Source organism: Thamnophis sirtalis, unplaced genomic scaffold (assembly GCF_051295495.1).
Source record: "Thamnophis sirtalis isolate CommonGarterSnake01/CBP01778 unplaced genomic scaffold, rThaSir2_p1.2 scaffold_10, whole genome shotgun sequence".
In the NCBI taxonomy this organism is placed as follows: Eukaryota; Metazoa; Chordata; class Lepidosauria; order Squamata; family Natricidae; genus Thamnophis; species Thamnophis sirtalis.
The window spans coordinates 37,531,816-37,556,687 of NW_028261390.1; the positions used below are offsets into that span (position 1 = coordinate 37,531,816).

The 24,872-nt window shown below is 39.4% G+C and overlaps 2 protein-coding genes across 5 annotated transcripts in view; one reads left to right on the top strand and one right to left on the bottom strand.

Annotated features, from left to right (window-relative positions):
- The window catches only part of MFSD8 (major facilitator superfamily domain containing 8), a 27,281-nt gene extending 20,880 nt beyond the window's left edge, over positions 1 to 6,401 (top strand). Inside the window, exon 12 of one of the 2 annotated variants that reach the window (XM_087724393.1) lies at positions 6,271 to 6,401. In XM_087724393.1, the coding sequence (XP_087580519.1) occupies positions 6,271 to 6,318 (48 nt within the window). In that variant the 3' untranslated portion in view covers positions 6,319 to 6,401. Of the gene's footprint in view, positions 1 to 6,260 lie in introns of both variants that reach the window. The other variant, XM_087724395.1, reaches the window with a different exon arrangement.
- PLK4 (polo like kinase 4) overlaps positions 1 to 24,872 on the bottom strand; it is a 26,709-nt gene extending 1,837 nt beyond the window's left edge. Inside the window, exons 1-15 of one of the 3 annotated variants that reach the window (XM_014063048.2) lie at positions 24,657 to 24,872; positions 17,706 to 17,801; positions 17,015 to 17,110; positions 16,827 to 16,941; positions 15,200 to 16,229; positions 14,721 to 14,821; positions 12,856 to 13,202; positions 11,820 to 11,924; positions 11,438 to 11,540; positions 9,154 to 9,303; positions 7,605 to 7,732; positions 6,929 to 7,017; positions 6,676 to 6,802; positions 6,277 to 6,414; positions 5,622 to 5,728 (exon numbers count right to left, since the gene is read on the bottom strand). In XM_014063048.2, the coding sequence (XP_013918523.2) occupies positions 5,622 to 5,728; positions 6,277 to 6,414; positions 6,676 to 6,802; positions 6,929 to 7,017; positions 7,605 to 7,732; positions 9,154 to 9,303; positions 11,438 to 11,540; positions 11,820 to 11,924; positions 12,856 to 13,202; positions 14,721 to 14,821; positions 15,200 to 16,229; positions 16,827 to 16,941; positions 17,015 to 17,110; positions 17,706 to 17,801; positions 24,657 to 24,686 (2,762 nt within the window). In that variant the 5' untranslated portion in view covers positions 24,687 to 24,872. Of the gene's footprint in view, positions 1 to 5,621; positions 5,729 to 6,276; positions 6,415 to 6,675; positions 6,803 to 6,928; positions 7,018 to 7,604; positions 7,733 to 9,153; positions 9,304 to 11,437; positions 11,541 to 11,819; positions 11,925 to 12,855; positions 13,203 to 14,720; positions 14,822 to 15,199; positions 16,230 to 16,826; positions 16,942 to 17,014; positions 17,111 to 17,705; positions 17,802 to 18,591; positions 18,769 to 24,656 lie in introns of those variants that run through there. The other 2 variants (XM_014063047.2, XM_014063049.2) reach the window with 2 other exon arrangements.

The window sequence follows — 24,872 nt, forward strand, 5'->3', positions numbered from 1 at the left end:
TCCGGTTCCAGACCTTTTTATGGACGTGGTTCAGAGGCAGTGGATTCAGCTGGGAACCCTAACAAACCCCAGTGGGGGGACAAGATTCTCTATGCAGTAGATAACAGGATGGAGGAGGCATTGAAGCTTCCAGAAGTGGATGCTCCAGTGGTCTCCCTGACCTCTAACTCGAATCTGCCGGCGGACCTCTTGGAAGGTCTCAAGGCAGAAGACAAAAAATCAGAGAAGGCGTGTCTGAAGACTCACCAGGCGGCCGCCTCGGCCATTAGGGCTTCAACCTCCGCATCCTTTTTCATCCGCTCCTCGCTCCTCTGGTTGAGGCAGCTGAGGGCGAAACCCCTCTCCTGGAGGTCAAGGTGGAAACACGATCTCACCAAAATCATCACCGCGGTCGAATATTCTGCAGATGCCTCCCTGAACGTGGCAAAATTTGCATCCAGGGCGCTAGCTTCCAACGTGACCTCTCGACGCCTACTCTGGCTTCGCCACTGGCAGACGGAGATGAAGGCCAAGCGGAAGCTGGCTTCAGCCCCATTCAAGGGGGGTCTTTTGTTTGGGGAGGCTTTAGACAAATTCACTATAGAAACAAAGGACAAGAGAAAGGTCTTACCGGTGACTCTCAAGAAGTCGGCTCACAAAGGGTCTGGCTCCTTTTGGAGACAGCCCTTTCATCCCCAGGACAATGCCCAACCTTCCATCTCTTCTTCATATTCCAGGTCCTACTCCCAGCAGGGCGATAGGGCACAGGATAGGGGGTCCTTTGGGTCCCGTGGCAGACAACAACAACATAGCTCCTTTCGTAAGCCCTTTTGTGGCGGTTCCAACTCCAGGAACTTCCGCCGCGGAAAATGACCATCACAGGGGTCCCCCCATAGGAGGTCGCCTGTAATTCTACGCAAACAAGTGGGGGGAGATAACCACAGACAAGTGGGTGTTGAGCATGGTCCAGAGGGGACTCCAGCTGGAGTTCCTCTCCCTTACCCAACGGACGTTCATCCGTTGCCCCTCACCCAGGAGTTCCCTAAAAAGGGAGCTCATGCAGGCGGAAATCCGGCATCTCATTCAAATAAGGGCTATAGAACCAGTGCCCAGGGAGCAACAGAAGCAGGGGTTTTACTCTATCCTATTTCTGGTGCCCAAGGCGTCCAGGGGGTGGAGGGCCATCCTGGACCTGAAGTGCCTGAACCTCCATCTGGCATACAGGCGGTTCAAAATGCAATCCCTCCATTCCATCTTGGATTGCGTGAGGCGGGGGGACCTCCTCACTTCAATAGATCTGAAGGAGGCCTACCTGCACGTGCCTATACATCCGAATCATAGGAAGTTCCTGAGGTTCTTCTTTGAGGCAGAGCACTATCAATACCGTGCTCTTCCCTTCGGACTCTCCTCCACACCCAGAACATTTACGAAGCTGCTGGCTGTAGTGGCGGCTCACCTCCGGAATCGTCCCATCCGCCTGGAGTGTTATCTAGATGACATCATTATTCACTCCTCCAGCCAGGCCCAGGCGCGGCGGGACATCCAGACCACCATCAGGACTCTCCAACAGCACGGGTTTTTGGTGAACCTGAAGAAAAGCCATCTGGAGCCGACCACACGCATACAACACCTGGGCGTCATTCTGGACTCGAACTCTTGTCAGGTTTCCCTGTCCCCGGAGCGCCTGAGGACTCTCAGAGACAAGGTGCGAATTTGCAGCACATCCAGATTCAGTGCAGATTGTCCAGTTATTCCAACTACTGGGCGTCATGATCTCATGCCTGAAGGTGGTTCCCTGGGCTCGTCTACATGCCAGGGAACTACAATGTTTCCTGCTGTCCATGCAAAGGGCAAAGGACAGCAATTCGCACAGGCACATCCGTGTTCCTCCCAAGGTGACTTGCTCTCTAGCCTGGTGGTCGAAAGCAGTGAAGAGAGCGTGTCTGTTCAAAGAACCCGAAAGGGTCGTGGTAACCACCGACACCAGCCTACAGGGGTGGGGAGCGCATTGCCAGGGCCTCCTGGCCCAAAGACTGTGGAGCCAGCAGGAGTCTTCCCACAGCATCAACTGGCTGGAGCTCCGGGCAGCCCGCCTCGCTCTACGTCAGTTCTCCCCCCAGGTGACGGGCCAGCACGTTCTGTTGCTCACCGTCAACACAGCAACGAAGGCCCACATCAACAAAGAAGGCGGCACGCACTCCAGATCACTGATGGCGGAGGCGGAGGCTCTGGGCAGGTGGGCCGAACGGCACCTGCTCTCCATCAAGGCAGACCACATTTCAGGAACCAGCAACCAGGAGGCGGATTGCTTGAGCTGGCAAACGATAGACCATTCAGAGTGACGGTTGCACCCGGACATATTCAATCAGATCGTACGGAGGTTCAGCCAACCACAGGTCAACCTCTTTGCCACCCGCCTCAACACCCACCTGCCAAGATTTTACTCCCATTACCAGTCTCCAGGGGCAGAGGGGACGGATGCCCTGCAATGCAGATGGCCTTCCGGGCTCCTGTATGCATTTCCCCCTCTCCCGCTCATCCCGCAGGTTGTGGCCAAGCTCCTGGAGGAGGAGGCAGAGATTCTGCTCGTGACACCCCCTATTGGCCCAGGAAGTCCTGGTACGCAGACCTTGTCAGTCTTTCCATCCAAAAGCCCTGGAGGATTCCTCATGAGACCATATCCCTCAGCCAGGGGGCAATATTCCACCCAGAGCCCCAGTGGCTACAATTAGCCATCTGGCACCTGAGGGGGAACTCCTGAGGAGTCAGAAGTTCTCTGACAAGGTCATACAGACCATACAGGCGTCCAGGAGACCTTCGACGGCCAGAATATATGAGGCCAACTGGGGGGCATTTTCCACATGGTGTAAAGGCAAGGGGCTGCGAGACATAGAGGCGTCCATTCCGCAGGTGCTGGATTTTCTGCAAGATGGGTTGGATAGGGGAGTGGCCCCCAAGACCTTGCGCCACCAAGTAGCAGCCTTGTCCATCGTTCTCTCCAGGGGTTCCTCCCGTACCTTGAGCCAACACCCTCAGATGAAGAGCTTCCTGAAAGGGGCGTCGAATATCAGGCCCCCTACGGTGCACCGATACCCATCATGGAACTTGCCTCCGTGCGTTAACGGGAGCTCCATTCGAGCCACTTCGGACTACATCTCTTCGGCACCTGACCGTTAAAACAGCCTTCTTGGTCGCGATCACCTTGGCTAGGAGGGTGTCAGAGATAGCAGCCCTCTCAGTCAGGGAGGACCTATGCATTATACAGCCGGATAGGATCATACTAAGGCTTGACCCTACGTTTGTGCCTAAAGTCAACTCTTTGCAACTTTGCAACTTTAATAAGATTTGCATGCCGCCCACTCCCTAGGGACTCTGGGCGGCTCACAACAAAATAAGACATAAAAATATTAAAAATACAATTATTTAAAATAAGATATCATCCATTCAATCACATGGGGCTGGATTTTAATCAACAGCCCCAGGCCTACTGGAACAGCCAGGTCTTGGTCGCTTTACAGAAGGCCGGGAGAGTGGTAAGGTCCAGATCTCTGCGGGCAGCTCGTTCCATAAGGCCGGTGCAGCTACAGAGAAGGCCCTCCCTTGAGGAGCCGCCAACCGGCATTGTCCAGTCGGCACCCGGAGGAGACCCAACCTGTGCGATCTTATTGGTTGTTGGGAGGTGAATGGCAGGAGGCGGTCTCTCAGGTAACCAGTTCCAATACCATGTAGGGCTTTAAAAGTAACGACTAGCACCTTGAAGCGGGTCCGGAGACCAATGGGGAGCCAGTGCAGCTCGCGGAGGATAGGTGTAACATGGGTTACACCCATTATCGCTCGCGCGGCTGCATTCTGGACCAACTGCAGTCTTCAAACACTCTTCAGGGGCAGCCCCATGTAGAGTGCGTTACAGTAATCCACTCTTGAGGTGACGAGGGCGTGAGTGACTATTCGAAGTGCCTCCCGGTCCAGATAGGGCCGCAACTGGTGCACCCAGCGAACCTGGGCAAGGCCCCCCCAGGTCACAACCGACAAGTGGTATTCTAACGTCAGCTGTGGATCCAGGAGGACCCCCAAATTGCGGGCCCCCTCCGAGGGGTGTATAACTTCACCCCCCAGGCTAAGAGGTGGAATGTCTGGACCATCTTTGGGAGGCAACATCAATAGCCATTCGGTCTTGTCTGGATTGAGTGCAAGCTTGTTCGCTCCCATCTAGACCCTGGCAGCCTCCAGGCACTGGCACATCACTTCAACTGCTTCGCTGAGTTGGCACGGGGCGGACAGATACAATTGGGTATCGTCCGCATATTGATGATACTGACTCTTTCACAGGTCGCAGGAAGTGATCCTGCCTAACTTCTGTCCTAATCCGTGACATCCCAGGGAAAGGGAGTGGCACAAGTTAGATGTAAGACGTGCAGTTTGCATCTATATAAAGAGAACCAAGGATTTTAGGCACTTGGAGGCGTTATTCGTCTCTTTTCACCCTGGGTCACAAGGACAAAAGGCATCGTCACACACCATTGGCCGTTGGCTGTGGGCCGGTATTAAGTTGGCGTACGAGACTCAATCCAAGCCGGTTCCAGGCAGGGTGACTGCTCACTCTACGAGGAGTGCAGCCACATCTGCAGCATGGGCGACCCAGGCGTCCATCATAGACATCTGTAGGGCAGCCACATGGGCATCCCCCACCGCCTTCATCCGTAACTATAAGATAGAGACCTTTGCCTCGGCCGAAGCCTCCTTGGGGCGAAGAGTATTGCAGAGAGTTGCAGAGGCTCCGGACTCTAATGGTTCTCCCCGCCCGGGGACATCATTTCTTGGGTATGTCCCATGCTTGGACTCTCCAAGCAGCGCCTAGGAGAAAGACCGTTGGCTTACCTGAACGGTCGTTCTCTGGGCTCTGCGGGAGAGTCCAAACCCGCCCAGGGTCAGAATTACCTTCAGTGGTGATATCAAGGATCTGTGAGGGCTGTCCTCCGGAGTGTCCTTCGTTTTTAAACTGAGATATCAGAGGCAAAGGGGAGGCATGGTCAAATAAAAAAGATACTCAGTCCTAGGGCAGATAGACGGTGTTAACCCATGCTTGGACTCTCCCGCAGCGCCCAGAGAACGACCGTTCAGGTAAGCCAACGGTCTTTTTCATGACATTGAAAAATACAAATTTGGCATTTGACTAATTTGACATTTAAACCATTTTCTCAATATACATACACAGCATTTTTATTGTTTAATGGTTTTCCTGTTTTTATTGTTTTTAGGGTGGGTTCTTCTTTTCTCTCTCAATTTTAGTTCAGATTTGTTAAACATAATTTATTATATAAGTTTTTTCTGTCAAAGCTATTGACAGAAAAAACTTATTTTCTATTAAAAATAATATGCATGTTGCAGTACAATAGTTGATGAAAAACAAATGGAAAAAGTAACAAAATATCAGAATTTGCAAACTGAAATTTTAATATTTAATTTTTTAAATCAAAATTGACACACTGACTTTACAAAAAAATCACTTTGCTTGGAACTTCCCACATACTATAATCTCCACAGTCCCCAGATTCTTGCTTAGAAATCAAATGAGAAAATATAAAGTCTAGAGACTGATATTTATTGATGGATTACTTAATAATAACAAAACTGATACATACCTAACTGTGTCACCAGCTGGGGATGTGTATGTAATAGAGGAAACGCCAGCCTGAGCAACCAATTGGGATCCATCATTAAATTGAACCCATACTGCCCCACTTGTGAACTAGAAGGGGAAAAAAGTTTATTTCATATAAGGAAGTCTATAAAATAGCTGTTTACCTAATCACTCAACAATAATTGATTATCAAAAAAGGTATCCCACATTGTAAGGCCATTATTTTATATTAATGGTTTCATAATTAGGACCTGGCTTCGGGCTTAAATGAGAAGGAACTCCATTATTTTGGTTATTTGGTTTCATCTCAAAGTAGTAATTTATTCAGAGAAATAACTCATTCCACTGGAGACAAAAAATTGCAATGAATGGAAATCATTGCATTCATTTTTCGATGCAAATTATATACTGGCTCATGCACCTATTCATATGCATTGTAATCCTGGCAATTTTTATGTATCAAGTACAATAACAAATTAATGGTAATATTATGTTTTACTATTAACTATAGGCAACTGTTGCAAATATCAAAATATGGGCAGAGAAAAAACAGAGTTACAGCTTTACATATAAATTTTTAACTTGCTCTCTCCTCCATATTCACTGTGATCATATAAATCTAATTGTGTTTTTTTCTGAGTGAATTACAGACTCACCTGAGAAGCCCAGCCAACATTCTTTACAAAGACAGACTTTAGCAATTGTGCTGAATGTGGAACACAGTCACTGGAACTACCGGAAGAGCTCTTTGATTCAGATGTAGCTTCTGTGAATGCAGATCCTTCATAACACATCTAGAAGGTATTCATGGAAATATCAGATTGCAATAATGGATCAAACTTTGCCAGAGGTTTCACTATTTAATAAAATAATTTAATTTCATTAGCTATATGCCAGGAAGTCAATCTTGTCTTTATGCACCCTAACACCATTGCTTAGGTCTCTCTAAACAATCTTGGGCAGTTACCAAAATTTAAATTTAAATTTAAATGTACAATATGTATATATTTAAAAATCTCATAATAAAAGAATGATCTGTATATGTGTTTACTTACAGATAGGTTAATATTAGATGCTTGAGTTGAAGATTCAGATTTGGGAACATCTCTTTTCAAAGCTGCACTCATCAAAGATGGGGCTGTACTTGATAAAGCTTTTGGAGATTCAGGATTTCCTGGTTTACTGAGGTGGAGAAAAGATATATTTAGCTCTACATGAAAGCATAAATGAAGATCTCTATGAAAAAGTGTCAGCCATGTGAGAAGCAATAATATTGGAAAATAAAGAACACCAAATGTGACAGCTTACCGACCAACAATAATGGGGAAAAATGGAATACTTTCACTTTTTTCTTCTGCCAGAATGGCAGTTTCTAGTGCAAGGCAAATGCGATGAGCCTATTAAAATAAGGAAATGAATACAGGCACATTAAAATTTCACTGATAATGTAGTTTCTTCCTTTATGATAGAACAGGATTAGAGCTGACAACAGTAATAACAGTGGAAAGTATTGATAATTCTATAAAAAAGGCAATTTAAAGCTAAATATCTGAAATTGATCGACCTGCTAAAAGTTATTCACCAATTGACATTACTTTTCATTGATTCATTTGCTCCAACTTTATCACAACTTTTTACAGTTTTTCAAACATAGAGCTGGAACAGACTAATTGGAAAATGCACTTTTTTAAGTTTTAAATTTTATTTACAAACATGTAAAATACACAAAACTTAAGACATACACCACATTTACATAATACAATACGAACAGGAGCTTCCTGTTCTTTCTAATAGCAATTGCCAATTGATATCGCTCATCTTATATTGTTTCCCCTTCTATTATATTTAATTTGTATTTCACCATTCTTAACCCTCTTATCTTACTCCTCTGTCTGCTATACTGGCTGATTATCTCTAGTAAGTTTAAACCACTTGGTAAATGCACTTTCACACCTCCACCTTTTAAAATATAAACAATATTTACCTCATTTGCATGATGCACATATATTTGTATATCCTTCTGTAAAATTTCATTTTCTTCTCTTATTGTATAAGCTTTTCCAGATTTTTCAATTATTCGTATTGCTCCTGCTGCTTTGTGTATTTTCGCCCCTTGAAGAAAAATATTGGTCAAGTAGCAGAAATGTACTCTCATACTCTTTGATGAATATTAAAAGAAAAGAAAATTAAAGAAAATTGCAGTTGAAAATTTCCTACAGTTCAATATTATTCAGTATCAAAATAAAATACAAATGCAAAGGTCGGTAAAAATAAAAGTGTAAATACTAACATTTAATTTTCAAACAATTAAGTTTTATAATAATCACGGTTCCACCACAAAAGCGCGTAGGACAAAATCGCGCTCGACAAAAGCGCGCTGTGACGTCATCACAGCGCGATGAAAAAGATCGAAAAATTGTAAAAATAAAGCGAAAACCTTACCCTAAGCCCCCCAAACCTAACCCTAAACCTAACCCTAAACCTAACTCTTAACCTAACCCAAAACCTAACCGTTAAAGTAACGAAAAACCTAACGCTAACCCTTATCCTAACCCTAACGCTAACGCTAACGCTCTAAAGCTAACCCTAACCCTTAACCTAACCCTAACCCTAACCCTAACCCTTACCTTTATGTGAATCGGCTTGCTTTAATTTAATTTTTATTAATTTTTATTTGAATTTTTCGATCTTTTTCGTCGCGCTGTGATGACGTCAAAGGCGCGATTTTGTCGATCGCGCTTTTGCCGTCCGCGCTTTTGACGGGTCACGAATAATCACAATCACATTAATATTATAAAACAAAAAAAATCCTTAAGTAATGAAAACATTGTCTCCACTATGAAGTGGTATATAAGTCTAAGTGATATTGCTATAAAAGCACAAGAAAAACATATTTAGTAGTGCCCAGCATGCGATAGCCAAATATATGCCAAAGGTGCTTTTTCAGGAGGCAACTGGACTTTCTTGTTTTTTCTTTGAAGACATTTTACTTCTCATCCAAGAAGTTTCTTTATCTCATACAGGATAATGGGAAATGAAAGGATTTATATTCCTTGCAAACAGCTCTAAACTGTAGACTACAGGAACAAAGAGCACTACTCTGCTGACCCTGAGGACACAGATAAACCACCAAGAGCTTCAATGACCCTCTAAAAAGATGCAAATGACCAGCTGTCTGCAAGGAATATAAACCCTTCCATTTCCCACTATCCTGTCAGAGGTGAAAAAGCTTCTTGGATGAGAAGGAAAACATCTTCAAAGAAAAAACAAGAAAATCCAGTTGCTTCCTGAAAAAACACCTTTGGGACAACCATGACCTGGATGACTGAGAATATCTATAGATTTAAATATACAAATATATTAATTTCAATTAAGAGTTTTAGTATATTTAGTGTATGATGAATCAATTAGCAAAATTCCTTAAAATACACAAGTTAAGGAACTATTAGCAGAATAAAGTCATGGTCAACTAACAGTTTAATTGCAAACTTAACAGTTGAAGGAAATGTGCAGAAGAACTGAAGGACATGTACCATCATAAAAACAAATTTCCACATCTGCAGGAGCCAAATTTTCCATCAACATGCACTTGGCATATCTTGAATAGAAGGTGACTTTGGGTGTTTTGGATCTTACCAACTGCACAAATTTGGCAGCATATTGATACTTTTTCCAGTACTTCTCTAAAAGAAAGAAAAGAAAGTTGTTACAGTTCAGTTTGTCTTTTTACTTATAACAAACAAATATATCTTGATTTTAACCTAAGAAAATCATTTTTCCCTACACTCTTCATCCCCATATAGGTAAATCATTGCATATTTCATTTCTTTTCCTTCCTTTGTTTTGATATATCTCCTATGGGGCATAATTCCAAACTTCATTCATGTACAGATTTATGCTTATGTACTGCTATTATTTTAAATTGATAAGAAAATGCACAAATCATTGTGGCAACCTTATTATTATACAGAAAGCATGAGGCAGTAAACTTTAAATAACATGGTGTCTACTAAAGCCACTTGAAAAAAACTTTGAACAAGTTGCCAGAATAAATAAATCAGCCTCTATGAATATGCAGCGCTCCTGATAAATCTTCCCTTTGGGAACTTGACTTACTGATCTTTCTAAGGCTATGCAGACCTGGTTTTGATACTTAGTCAAGTGTATGGTTGAACCCATATCACACCTACTTCTATTGATGTGTTAGTTGATTTTGTACCTTGGCAGCCATATATATTATTTATTGATTTGCTATGTTTTTAATTCTGTAAATACTGTTATCTTCCCAGTCATAGATTTAAAACAGGTAACTGTGGATGAGATGGAGGGAGGGTAGAGTAGGAAGGAAGGAAGGAAGGAAGGAAGGAAGGAAGGAAGGAAGGAAGGAAGGACAACATGATTGTTGGGCATTTCTAATAGGATGACAGAACTGTGAAAAACTAAAGTTAATCCTAGAGACAGGTCAAAGTAAGAAGCTTCTGTCCAAAGAACCATAAAAATCAAAGAAGCTTCAGTGGCACCTGACTAAAACAATACATGGAAGAGGAACTGCTCAGGAACTGATCTCAATTAGTTCAAAGTTAGTATTAGCAAAAGTCCTTTAACAAATTTTAATGTTTATTCCAGTAATTCAATATTTTCATTTAACAAGTTTAGAATTAATTTTAATAATTAAATTTAGCACTGTGAAGCAATGCAGGTAGGCTAATAAGTTGCTGCATATTAACAAAAGTAATTGTTGACTTACAATAGCAATTGAGACCAGAATTTCGGTTGCTAAGCAATGAAGTTGTAAAGTGTGACGTTGCTTAGTGATGGCAAACCCGGCAGCCCCAATTGCTGTTGTTAAATGAATCGCATGGTTGATGCGACCAATGAGGCAACCATTGGCTGGCTTCCCACAACCAAAATCATTTAGGAAGTTGGCAGGGAGTTATAGGCCACAGGAAAGTAAGTAAGTCACTGCTGCCAAGTGAGGGAGAAAGCGAGGGGATATGTGGAGATGTAGGTGAAGATTGGATATAGTGTGAGAGACGCATAGTGTGAGTGCAGGACGTTGCAAATGGGAGCATGAGAGGCACAGTGCAGGTCAGGGATGATATATTAAGGACATGTACAAGAGGTATGGCACAGGTCAGGGCCATAGGGATGCACAAAAGGCATTGTGTTGGTGAGGGAGAGTATGTGTAAGAGGTTTTATCTGAACTTTCACATCTCATGTAATGAACAGAAAGTATACTTTGGAAGCACAAAATCAGTAATAACAATGTCTTTAAAAAGCTATTTATTTAATGGGAGGTAATTATATCTTTCAAAGCAGTTAAGGAAACACCTTTGAAAGATAGTTATGATTATGGCATTAATATTTTCAAAAGGCCCCAGTATGCAATTGATAGATGATACATATATTCATATTATATATAATACACACACACATATACACAGATACATATATACACACACATAATACATATACATACATATATACATACATACATACATACATACATACTGTGTATATTTATATACCTGCTGACACAGAGGATAGTAGGAAATTGAATGAATGAATGAGTTGAGAAAAAATGGTAAATTATCATATTGCACATTCTATAACTTTTTAAGACATCACTGTAAATCATAATTCTTTAGATTACTGGCTTATTCTCAATCAGCAGTGTACTAATATACGCTGATCAATCATTTCCACTTGTTCTTGATTTCATTCTGCGTCAATCTGATTCCTGTCACAAATTTTATCCAAAAATGTGATCTTAAAAGAAAAACAAATTCTAAACGACTCAAAGAAATTATAATTACCTGGCAAGTTATCAAAGCTATATACATTTAGGTGCTCAGGAGATACCGGAGGTCTGTCATTAAGAGGAACACCTATACCTTCATTTGGATGGTAAACTGTGACCTTAATATACAGGAAAAAAAGTCTCATTAAATTAAATTATAAAGTAAACAACAGTTACACAATAAAGACTTCAAATTAAAACTGCATAGGTTCTCAATTCAAACTAATTTTCTCTATAATGCTTTGCTATCTTTATTGACCAACATCATCTGCAAATTTTACAGATACAGATTTAGAGATTTTAAGATCTTCAGCTGAATTCTACATAATATGGTAATGTTGGCATAAACACTTAGTTTAGTAATATTTAAATTAGAAATAATAGAAATTAATAGTTACCTCATTTCCATCAGGAGAAATCTTTAGTACTTCTTTTACAAACTCCTGTGAATTATATTCCTTTAGAAATTCCATACACACTTCTCCTGTATCTAGAATACTCACCTAGAATATATGTTGAAAATCAACAAAATATACAATGCAAGAAATCTAAAGAAAAATTTCCTCCACCAAATATACATCATATCTGTAGTCCCAAAGTCATTTATAATATATTACATATTGCTATCAACCTAAACAGAAAAATCTTTTTATGTCACTGAAAAGTGATTTCAGTTTTATGACAACCAATATACTAGACATGGATATTAGTTGAAAAAAAGGAGATGATCAATGGAAAAATATCATGAGAGTTAAACCAAAAGATTTGAACTAAAGATGAGTGGTGAAAAAAATAAAACAGCAGCACTCGAATAGAGACAGATGTAAAATTAAAAATTAAGGATTGCGAAGAAGCCTTTTGAGTCCAATAACAATTGGAAATGTTAAAGCCAATTATATGTGTTGCTGTCATTCCAAAAAATAGTTGCAAGCACCACAGAAACATGCAAGATTATACCAATTTTATCTTTTTAGGTACTGAATCTGAACAGAAATTTATCTGCATAAAGATGCTAGATCAGCCAGCACTAATTTTATTTTCATGTTCCACTGACAACTTTTTACTCAATTTGTATTTCCACTGAGGGAAATCCTGAGGGTACACGTTTTGTAGCATTGAGAACTAAGTCTGTACTCTGCTTATAAGCAACAGAAATAAATTGAATCTATGTATTTATTGTTTGTACTCAGCATTTAACGCAATGCAAGAACAGAGCTAATCACAGATAGTGGTTAATGTTTGGGGTTCAGTATTTTACAAGAAAAAAAGAATGTTAATCATAAACACTATTTTATACTTTAGCAATTTAGACATATTTAAGCATGATTATATTTATAATCACATTATTTTTCTAAGCAATTTCTATAACACTATTACTTTTCTATTTTACTTTTTATTTCTGCAGATATATTTAGAAACATACAAAGTTCTTACCACAGCATTTTTTGTTTTCTGCCTTATTGGTTTCAGTCTATGAGCACTCAGAGGAGATATGATATTTCGCAGGAGAGGTTTTGGGTGTCCATACTGTGATGCTTTGTCTCTGTTTTTGATTTCAGACATAAGATGGAGACCAAATGCAGGTGCTAGCAGGGCCTTTTCAGATTTACTTGGAAGTCTAGCTGTATATTTTCTTAATTCTTGTGGTCCCACAGTTGGTGCAGAATCAGGATAATTTTTATGTTGTGAACTATTTCTCGCTGTCTTTAGAGCCTCTTGAGGCATACCAAGATAGAACTGACAATCCCCATTTATTTTATATGAAGGTTCTGATACCTGAACTGAAGTAGCAAAATAACATTTTAATCATTTTGGAAATGCATTGTTGTTAAGGAATTTTTCCTTAAAAAAAGAAAAGAGTACATTTTCTTTTAAAAATAAATCAGGTTAACTCTTTCATAACTGATACAGCATATAATTTTAATCTAAGTTCAAATTCAAATATGAAAATGTTCAACAAAGTTCAATTCTACTTAAATTGCCTGATTAAGATAGCATATATTATTATATAACTGATAAACTAGGTTTCTTACTGTGTAAATTGTTTTCCTAAGTATAAATGAACAGCAATAATATTTCTATTTACAATACTTAGAATTTGAATTTTCCAGCATTCAGTATATACTGTATATGCCCTGATCAGATTTCTGTCAGTCTCCTTCATTAGAAAACATCTAATTATGTGGGTTCTTCCTTTCAAGATAAGCATATGGATAGGGAGTGGTAAAAATCCCAAAAACTATCCTGATAAAGTGTATGAATTAACACATCCCTTCTGTCAAAGTAGAAATGCAATTAAGAACAAGAATTGAAAAGAGCATTATCCGAGGATTCAGATAATCCTAACTGTTTATCCTTGGTTTCAATTCCCAAAGGGTTTCCTACTAATTAAAGATGCTTAAGATTTAACTACCATAGTTTTAAATTACAGCTCTACGTTTGTATTCTTTCAATTCCTGCTGTAATGTGATGCAGTGGAAAGAAAACTCCTCCTTCCCGTCTGTTCCTATTATTTCCCCCCCCCCCACATATGAACTAATGCTAATAATTACTTATTATATATATATTTCCAGGCAATGCCTAAGCTTTTTGAAGCAAATAACATTTTAGTTTTGAAAAATAAAATAAAAATAGTTAAGAAAAGTAACAAATTTTAAGGACAGATGGGGACAATTCTAATTTTGGTTGAAAGAGTAGTTAGTACTCTTTTTTATTTTCAAATTATGTGATCTATTTAGGAACACCTGTTTGTTTTCATTCAAATATCAAAACATTTTGTATCAAGTGAAAGCTAGTTCCTACATTCCAGAACTCTGCATTATAATCAAGAAATCAAATTTGGGATTCAGCTAAGGATGAATAAACATATCTCAACTCAGACGTAAAGACAGAGAGTATAAAGTATGCTCTCTGTGATTCCATTCACCATCACCCTGCCCCTTAACTATACATGTTCATTGTTCCTGAATATATTTGGCAATAATAAAGCGACTCATATTAATATCAAATATGCTATCCTGTCCCAATTGCAACTATAATATTGCAATATATGTATGCTTGAATATATACAAGGACTACGTCTTTCTTCTGCTGTACACAACAGGCTTAGAAAAGCAACTTCTTTTAGAGTATATTTACTCTTAAAACAATCTCTCCCATATTCTCTAACCTCTCCCCCAAGCAATTTTCTATCTTTTACATCAATATTGGATATGTCCACAAAGTTTTCCTGCAAATTTTCATTTTAGGAATTACTTGTTTTATACAAATTTAATGTACTCAGATAAATAAATCCATACCACCAAGCTGTATATTTCCAAGCCATTGCTGCATTGTTTCAGTTTGAGTCTTCAATTCTAAGAAAGCATTGTCAGCCTTCATTGTACAGGGAAAATCTGAACTGAAAACAAAATATAAGCACTCTCCATTAAAATGCACGCAAATAACTTGCTAATCTTTAAATACTTATTTATTTAATGGGATGGGTTATAAATCAACATAATACAATATAAATAAGTATTTCAGATAGAAGTTGCATTTTAAATTGATAAAGTAGCTGGCTTATTTCTTTAAACCACATTTAAGGGTTTCAGCTTACGTTTGTTCATCTATTGAACTGTAACTGGATACAAATTGAAATGTACATTTCTAATATTACACCTGCAATGAAAGTATTAGCAAACATATTCTAAATCATTATTTATCATTACATAAAAGAAAGATAGTACATTATAGAAAACCCACTTAAACCCAATCAAAATAAGATTTCAATTTTTACCAAGGCTGTTGTTTTGTAGGTGGTGAAAAATGTTTTTCCACTGAGTCACAGTTAGTGGGAAAGTCCTCCTTAAATACAATTGGGAAGTCACAATAACAATTTGCAGGAGAAAAATCTTTTGTATTTTCTTTTTGTCCATGTCTTGGTTTTGGGAGGATTTCCAAGGACTGGCATCTTTCCACTTGACTTAATATTTCTGAATTTTGACTATGAGATGTGCCTGATCTTTCAGACGAGTGGGCCCTCCTGAGATAGCGTGAATGAGGTCTTTCTTCAATTAGCTGCATTGTTCTTCCCCTTCCAATATTGACAACTTCATTTATTGGAAGTCCCTGATTGTCGTGTGGGCTTCCACAACCAATTGCCACATTGTTAGTACTTTTGTGTTTAGGAAAAACTGTCATTTTGTTGGGAAGTGGATGCTCGATTAAAAGTCTTTTCTTTTCTTTTAAGCAGCCACTTGTACTGACACTGGGAGAAGCAGTGGAAGCGATAGAAATTGTGGCATTTCCACTATCCATTGAGTCTTCTACGTTTCCTAAATCTTTACTTCTTACTGACCTACCACTGGACATAAAAGGATGATCCAATACAGATGAAAGGCTTAAACGATCTGCCGGGTTTTTTCGAAGTAACTGATGAATGAGATCCTGAGCCTCTCTTGACAAAAACGCTGGCATTTCATAATCTGCTAGTACAACTTTGCTCAGAGTATTCTTTACTGTATCAGTATCAAAAGGTGGCTTTCCAGTCAGAAGTGTAAAGAACATGCATCCTAAAGACCAGACATCAGACTCAAGCCCATGTGCACTTCTTGTAGCTATTTCTGGAGAAATATAATTAGGAGTCCCACACATTGTATAATGCTTTTCGTGAGGCATTTTCAGTTGTGTTGCAAGTCCAAAATCAGCTATCTTGATATTCATATTGTTGGTGAGTAAGAGATTAGAGAGTGTAAGATCCCGATGGAGTATTCCATGGGAATGCAGATATAACATCCCTGTAATAATTTGATGCATGAAGTTCCGAACTGTATAGAACAAAGAGAGATACAGGATGCTTTAAGTCTTTCTCATATCAAATACATATTGTACACATTCAGAGAGAAAGCTGACCCATTCACAGAATTCATAAAGATAGGATTTAAGAAAATCTCAGCTCTGTCTGACTCAGCCTTCCATTCTTCCGAGGTCAATAAAACGAGGAGCCAAATTATTGGAGGAATATGCTGACTCTGCTTAGAGAGAGCTATAAAGCACTATGAAGCAGTATATAAGTGATACTTCTATTACTTATCAATCTCAATTAAAAGCTTCTGATTTATAGAAAGAGCAAAGAATAAAAATTCAGTTTACACTACAAGGAAAACAATGTCTGGCCTTTTCTTTCGAAATCCCATTCTTTTTTTTGTGTGCAAATGTTACTAATAGTAAACTCTGAAACTGAATTGTTTCTCAAGCTGAACTTAGTTATATTATATTAATTGTGAAATTGCACTTGGCTCAATGTACAAAGTTATAATTGCAGTATTTGGAAATTTCAATTTCTGAAATTCAAGTAAACATTTTTATGTAAAAGTTTTAAAATGCATATATTTTTGTATACAATCAACATGTAGGAATCTTACCTTCTTCTTCAGAAAAGTGATTCTTCCTATTTTTTAAATATCTGCTCATTTCTCCATTATGGCACATCTCAAGTATCAAATACACATAGTTACTATCTTCAAAGTAGTTATACAACTAGGAAAAAAAATAGTTATAACAAGTTAAACCTTACTTAGAGATGTTCAAGTTCTAAAGGTTAATTTCTTACCTCAAGTATGGAGGGATGTTTTAGTTGACAATGAATCTTCACCTCATTTTGTACCCTTTGTACCATACCAGCTTTGTGCATAGCTTTTTTGTCGATCTAAAAAGATAATAAATCTTTTCAGCTTATATACAAGAGTGAAAATAAGAATGAGCAAACACATTTAACAGTATAATGAATAATAACACTATTATTTCAGGTACAGGTTGCTTTTTACTCTCAAGTCATAGTTTTGAATGACTTCTGCTATTACAATCTCATGTTTGATCACAGAAAAATGCATGAACTGAATCAAAACAGCATTACTTCCAGTATATTGTTAAGATTTGCATCTAAATATGCTTTGAATACCTTGTAAGACATATGGAAATATAATGAACTTTATCAAAAGCCAGCGTCTTACCTTAAAACATGGTTTGGCTGTTGTTTTAAGGTTAAATAGCAATCAAAGGGGGGGGGGCAAACTGGGATATAAATGTACTTTTTACATTGTAAGTTTTTTGTGGCAATAAACATCATTTCCAAACTGGTAGATGTTGAAGGACAATATTCAAACCAGTAATATTTTTAAAACTCTACCAGTGTCAGATCCTAATCAGAAATCAGCCAATCTGGTGCAAATAAAAGAATAGCAAACATGAAATGTGGATATTATTAGTCCATTAGCGTATTTATTGTTCTGCTGGTCACTTACCATTTTAATAGCCACTTCAAGACCAGTTTTCAAGGATACAGCTCTGTATACACCTGCAAAGGAACCCTTGCCTAAAAGGTTCCCCACCTTGAAATCCTAAAAATGAAAAAAAATCTCATATTACCTGTTTATCAAATATTAGCCACTATTTTTTAATATGCTACATCACATTTTCCCATTCTAAAATGATTTTTTACCAAAAATTGAGAAAAAATTATTAAACTTTAACTAACAGTTTAAAATATGTTACTTCAAAAAAAAAATTAATAGTGAAATGTTTTAAAATAATTAAAGTTGAGGCCAAGTAAGGATATTATAATACTGGAAGAAAAAAATTGCTTCTGTGTCCCAGAGCAAAGATTTACCAGATGCAAATATGACTACAATGTTGGACTTAGGTCTCAGTCTACAAAACTTTGTTCTACAAAGTTCACAGTATTGCTGGCTTCTTAACTTTTCTTATTCCATAGATTTTTCAAAAGTTGGCTACAGAAGCCTTGGACTCTCTCCTCCTTTGCACTATAAAACCTAATGAAAAGTCCTTCAGACTAATCTTGTAAGCTCATGAGAAAATTCCTGATTTGAGGGTGGGCATGGGGGGTAATGTAAATCACCTGCTCCTTCAACATTCCCCCCCATACACAATTTCTGTATCTATCTATCTATCTGTCTGTCTGTCTGTCTGTCTGTCTGTCTGTCTGTCTATCTATCTATCTATCTATCTAATCTACCTACCTACCTACCTACCTACCTACCTACCTACCTACCTACCTACCTACCTACCTACCTACCTACCTACCCACCCACCCTACCAAAAGAGAACTAGCCCGTCAGTAATTTGAAGAAAAATCTTAGAGCCGCGGATTGTGCTTAGGCAGTGCTGTACCTTAATGGAGCTCTCACAAGGCAAGCAATGGGACATGCCGGCGTAGCAAACGCCGTCGCCGGGCAGAGGAGAGAGCAGAAGACTGAGGAGCCACTGCGGCATTCTGATCGGGAATCGAGCCCACTGAGAGGTCTGAAGCTTAAGCTATGCAGACCGGCGATCTTGCCGCTCTTTCTCCCGCTCCCGAGGGAGACGCGGCTTCCAACACCCGCTTCCATAGCAGCAGCAGACGCCGCCGAGGAAAAACTCCGGAGGGGGGCAAGACCGAACACCCTCCCTGCCCCTTGGGATCCCGCGGTGGTTTAAGCTATTGCCGCCCGGCCGAGAAGTACGGAAGTCCAAGTCTGTTCGTTTCAACGAGGAGTGAGCCCACAAACAGAACCAATCGGACCGAGTCAAGCTACCTCAACGGTTTCACTATGAAACCAAGCCCAACGCTTTAAGTAGCGTTTGGACCTCTTTTCTTTCCCTCAGGAAAGAAGCGAGTGCTTGAATCCCATTTGAAGCGGAGACTTTAAATCTGCTACACATGCGTGTACATGTGTTACACTACGTATACACAGATTAGGATAACTCACTAAAGCTTTAGTAAAACAGCCTTTTCTAAAGCCCAACCTGTGGTTCTATTGTTTAAAGGAAACTTTTTTCTTCTTTCCTGTCAGTTCTGGAATGTGCTTTAGATTTTAAAACACTCTGAATTTAAGGAAAGGATGGAATATAAAATACAGGTAGTCCTCAACTTAAGACCACAATTGAACCCAACATTTTGATTGCTAAGCAAGACAGTTGTTAAATGAGTTTTGGCCCATTTTACTATCTTTTTGTCCAAGTTATTAAATGAATCACTGCAGCTGTTAATAACACAGTTCTTAAAGGGAATCTGGCTTCCCCATTGACTTTGTCAGAATATCTCAAAAGGGTAAATTATTTGACCCTGGGACACTGCAACCATCATAAATATGAACCAGTGGCCAAGCATCTAAATTTTGATTACATGACCATGGGTGTGCTGCAATTGTGAAAAATGGTCATAAATTGCTTTTTTCAATACTTTTGTAACTTTGAGCAGTTACTAAATGAATGACTGTAAATCAAGGACTACCTGTATCAGGTTTATAAGCTAGAAAGTACTGTATTATAAAACAAATACTTTATTTATGTAATATAGGCTGCTGATTTATTTTAAAAAATGAGCCTAAATACTCTTCACAGTTTGGGAAACAATTCTGTCAAACCCTGCAGCCACTAATAGAATATAATTGGATATCTGACAATTCATGTTGTAGACATACTCCCCAATGAAATGGCTGGATTGCAAAGGCTACATGACTGAATGATATAGCAAAAGGGTTGTAAACACAAAAGACATTCCATCCTGCATTTTCAACAAACACAACTAAGAGAAATTCTTGAAGAAAATCTGCCAACATAGCTAGCTACCTGTTCCAGTTAAGGCAATAGGCCAATTTTTTAACATAAAATCGCTCTTTACATCTTATACAGTTGTTACAGATTTTGCAGTACTGACTGCATGCCCAATCCTACAAAGAATCCAATTTTTGCCAAAAGCTCTGATTTGACAGATGAGCTTTCCGCACACTACTGCAACTGCTACATATATTTTCCCAAGAATTCAATTTTTTAACATTCTAAATCTTGAATTGCAATCAGACTAAACCCAAGCACTATAACATTTTGAATTTAATGTGTGAATATTAGTATTGTGTAAATATATGTTTTCTATTTTTTGTTATATGCTACAGTTGCACAAACCCAAATTATTAAATACTGTAAACATAACATCTGATCTTAATACCTGTAGTCATAAAAAAGCTTAAAACAAAACAATGCCAGTCAAATAGATGGCATATGCCATCGTTTAAACAGCTGTGCTTTCATAACTTTTTGAAAGATGACTGAAATAGGGGATTATTTGTTGCACTATTGACATCAAGAATCTGTAAGAGATCCTTCCAAGGAACTTCTAGAATTACATACTAAACAGATGAGTATTACGAAAGGTAATATCAATTTCACATGAACATGTGTTCCTTGGTAATATTTACTCTCTTACATTCATTTTTCTCTTAGACAATCCCTGTTAGCAAAACTGCTCAAAACAGATCAGCAAAACTGATCTGTGTATGTATGTACCTCTGTGTGTGCGCGCACACACACACACAATTATAAAATACAAAACATTCTCGGGAACTTTATGGAATATTCCAGCTTGATCTCTGGTGTCTACTTTAAAAATCTTCTAGTAACCAGATTAAAAAAGACTTTGCAAACAAATAGAGGTTTGTTAGTTCCTTTTCTAGACTATCAATCCATGTATATTTGAGACCAACATACATATGTATTTCCTGTGGAGTATTTTCTTTCTGTCAGTTTTCCTTCCCATTTCTTATCACTTTCAGAAACAGCATTATCTTACAATCTATAATATATATAGTGCTTGACTTACAACAGTTCATTTAGTGACCATTCAAAATTTGGAACTGAAACTTAAAGAAGTGACCTATGACCAGTTTTCACACTTATGACATTGCAGCATCTCCCTGCTCACATGATCAAAATTCAGACACTTGGCAACTGATTCATGATAGTTGTAGTGTCTCAGGGTCAGTGATCACCTTTTGTGACCTTCTGACAAGGAACAGCAATGGAGAAGTCAGATTCACTTATCAACTTTCTTACTAATTTAACAACTGCAGTGATTCACTTAACAACTGTGGCAAGAAAGGTTGTAAAACGGGGGCAAAATTCACTTAACAATGGTCTTATTTAGCAACAGAAATGTAGTTTAGTTTAGTTTAGTTTATTGTCATTGCACATGGTACAACGAAATTAAATGCCATCTTCAGTGTAATGCGCTCTACATGGGGCAGCCCTTGAAGAGTATTCAGAGACTTCAACTCGTCCAGAACGCAGCCGCGTGAGCGATTGTGGGTGCACCTCGGTACACCCACGTTACACCTGTCCTCCGCGAGCTGCACTGGTTACCGATCAGTCTCCGGATACGCTTCAAGGTGCTAGTCGTAACTTATAAAGCCCTTCATGGTATTGGATCTGGGTACTTGAGAGACCGCCTGCTGCCAATTACCTCCCACAGACCCATTAGATCTCACAGGGTTGGCCTCCTCCGGGTGCCATCTACCAGCCAATGCCACCTGGCTATTACCCAGGGGAGGGCCTTCTCTGTGGCAGCTCCGGCCCTCTGGAAAGAACTCCCCGCAGGGATTCGGACCCTCACCTCTCTCCAGGCCTTCCGAAAAGCCGTCAAAACCTGGCTTTGCCGGCAGGCCTGGGGGTGATGAGTTCCCTCCCCTCTCGACATGTATGGTTGTGCGACTGTTGTCTATTTTTATTATTTGTATTTTGTCTTTTATGTTCCCCTTTCCCCCCCCCCCTGAATTGTTCGCTGCCCTGAGTCCTCCCGGAGAAGGGCGGCATACAAATAATACAATACAATACAATACAATACATTATAATTATAAAAATAAAAACACAAACATACATCCTTTACTTTCTATATAATTGAAATTGAAAACCCGATATTGCACTATACCATAGAATTCAATATGGTTACTGCCCTGGAATAGAAGCTGTTTTTCAGCCTATTTGTCCTTGTCTGTCCTGTCTGCCAGATGGTAATAGTTCAAAAAAAGAGTGCCCAGGATGAGATGGATCTTTAAGAATGTTTTGAACTTTCTTAAGACAGTGGGAGCTACAAAGCTCTTCCAAAGAGGGGAGAGGGCAACCAATGATCTTTGGGCAATGACGTTGACCCTTTGGAGTACTGTCCTATCTGCCACTGTGCAATTGGCAAACCATACACAGATGCAGTAAGTTAAAATACTCTCTATTTTTTCAGTCAGTTGTTGTTTCCTGAGAAGTCTCAGTTAGTATATTCTCTGCTGGGCCCTTTTGACAGTGCTGCAATGTGACTACCCCAGGTCAGATCCTCTTTTAAGATAACACCCAGAAACTTAAAACTGGCCACTTACTCCACTCTGTTTGCATTGATAACCAAGGGCTGGATCTATTCCTTCTATAGTCCACTATAAGTTCCTTGGACGACCAAGTTAAAAGCAACCGTTCCACCTCATCTTGATAGGCAGACTCAACCCCCGCTCCCCCACCGAGATTAGTCCCACCACTGTTGTATCATCTGCAAATTTAGTAATAGTATTACTGGCGGTAGTGGAAATGCAGTCATGCACATAAAGAATATAGAGTAAGGGACTCAACACACAACCCTGGGTGTACCAGTGTTAAGAATGTAGGGCTCAATTGTCATAAGTCGGGTTCTATCTGTACTGTATGCAAAGAAATAATAGATCGGAGAAGGTAGGAAAGCTACCATGTACTCAGACTTACACTTGGAAAGTCATTGTAATGCTTAATCAAGCAATGAGGTTTTCAACATAAAAAAGTGAGGGAGGGGGTGCTCCGAATGTGTAGGCAATAGAGCACCTGTTGTAATACTCTTAAGCAGTTATGTGTCTTCCTGGCATTGCATGTAGCTGCTTTAAGCTGTTCCAGAGAGTTGAGGTGTTTGGTTTTCAAAGACCCTTTTGGAATGGAATCGGAAGTGTTACACATAAGTGGCATAAGAATTTCAACACTGAAAGCAATTTCTGCTTACATTTCTGTCTGCTATTCATTATTAGACCCTGAAACAATGGTACATGGCTAAGGAAGGCAGCCTTGTAATTGAACTAAATTGGTAGCAAATAATTTAGTTCCATAATATTTGACTGGATTAACTTCTAGGTAAGTCTGTATTGAACTGTAACTATAAATTCAGGATCATGATTTTCGAAGCTGTAGTCCATATCCATTCAAAGTATTGAGTATTTCCATTGTTTACAAAAGGCTTAACTGTAGATTTCTCAATCCAATTTTCTGAGGCATACTGAACTATAAACTAACCATACCAGTTAGTTCTACAGAACCTGTTGGACTATATTGTTGAATGCTTTGTAGCTCAGTGTAGTTAGTGTACAGTAATTTACCTCTAAGAAGGTAAGATTGTGATGATTGAAGTTACCTAGCTGACCTTAGCAGGATTAAAAATCTAAGCAAGATTAGGCCTGCTCAATACTTGGATAGGACAGCTCCAGAAAATATCAAGACTAGCTTAAACTAGGAAATCAAGCAATGGTAAACCACTTCTTTATTGTTGCAAAAATAATAAAAAAATCCCAACAATACAGAAGTGTCCATGAATTCACCAGAAATCAAACCTGACTTTGACCAGAGAATCATTTATACACCACTTATAACTTATTCAACAAACCATAGTTGAACAAAATGGCTTACTTCATATGGAACTCTGTAGAACTCTGTATTTAGTATACAGAAATGTTAGATGTAATTTACAATTATCTAAACTTGTTGAAAAATTGAAGCAAGCTTCATAAAGTATTTCTACAATCAATTAGGCCATGGGCATATGTTACTATGAATGCTTTCCAGATGGGATAATTTGCACTGGATAACTAAACTGCGTTGTTTCCATTGTTTATCTTAAACCCAAAGGTTTAAAATTTTGGAAATGGTGGGCACATTTTGCTTTGTTTACAAAGGGTAGTGTACTTGATCTCGACTGATCCCAAAGATGTTAAGCAGGTTGAGATTCGGAAGTTTAAAAAAGCATCTCCGAAGAAAAGCAGTGGCAATCATTTCCGGACTAGAAAACAGAGACGCGTCCAGGAAGTTACTTGGAGTCAATCTTAATAAAACAGTTTTGGGATCACGCCGAACTATCCCTTTATGCGGGACTAGACAGAATGAAGTCCTTTTCCACAAAGAACCTCTAGAAATATCTCTTATATAGGAAAGGGACCCGAGTCGGTAATAATTGACCGTCAATTGTGTTCTGCAAGGGTGATACTTTTGCGCAGCATCTGTCATGATAGGTTAGATGGGACTACTGGATCACTCAAAAAAACCTCCCTCCCCTCAACCGAATAATGGTTGGATCTTTCCCCAAGGAGTGAATGGCCAGGTCCATCCTTTTTGTCCGCCCCGCCCGTAGTGTAATGGCCGTTCCGCACCTCAATCTTCTCGCCGATGCAGGTCGCCATGGTGAAGGCGATGCTCTCACTCCTTCGTGTAATCCGTTACCGCTATCGCATGACCGCCTAGTCTGCGTCCTTGTCGGTACGGTTGTCGGTCCAGAGGCCTGTCCTTCCCCACTATGGGGGTCGGGGAGAAACTCCCTTGCGGGGCTCCATTTTGAAAAATCGCGCCCGTTGCAAACTTCGCCCAGA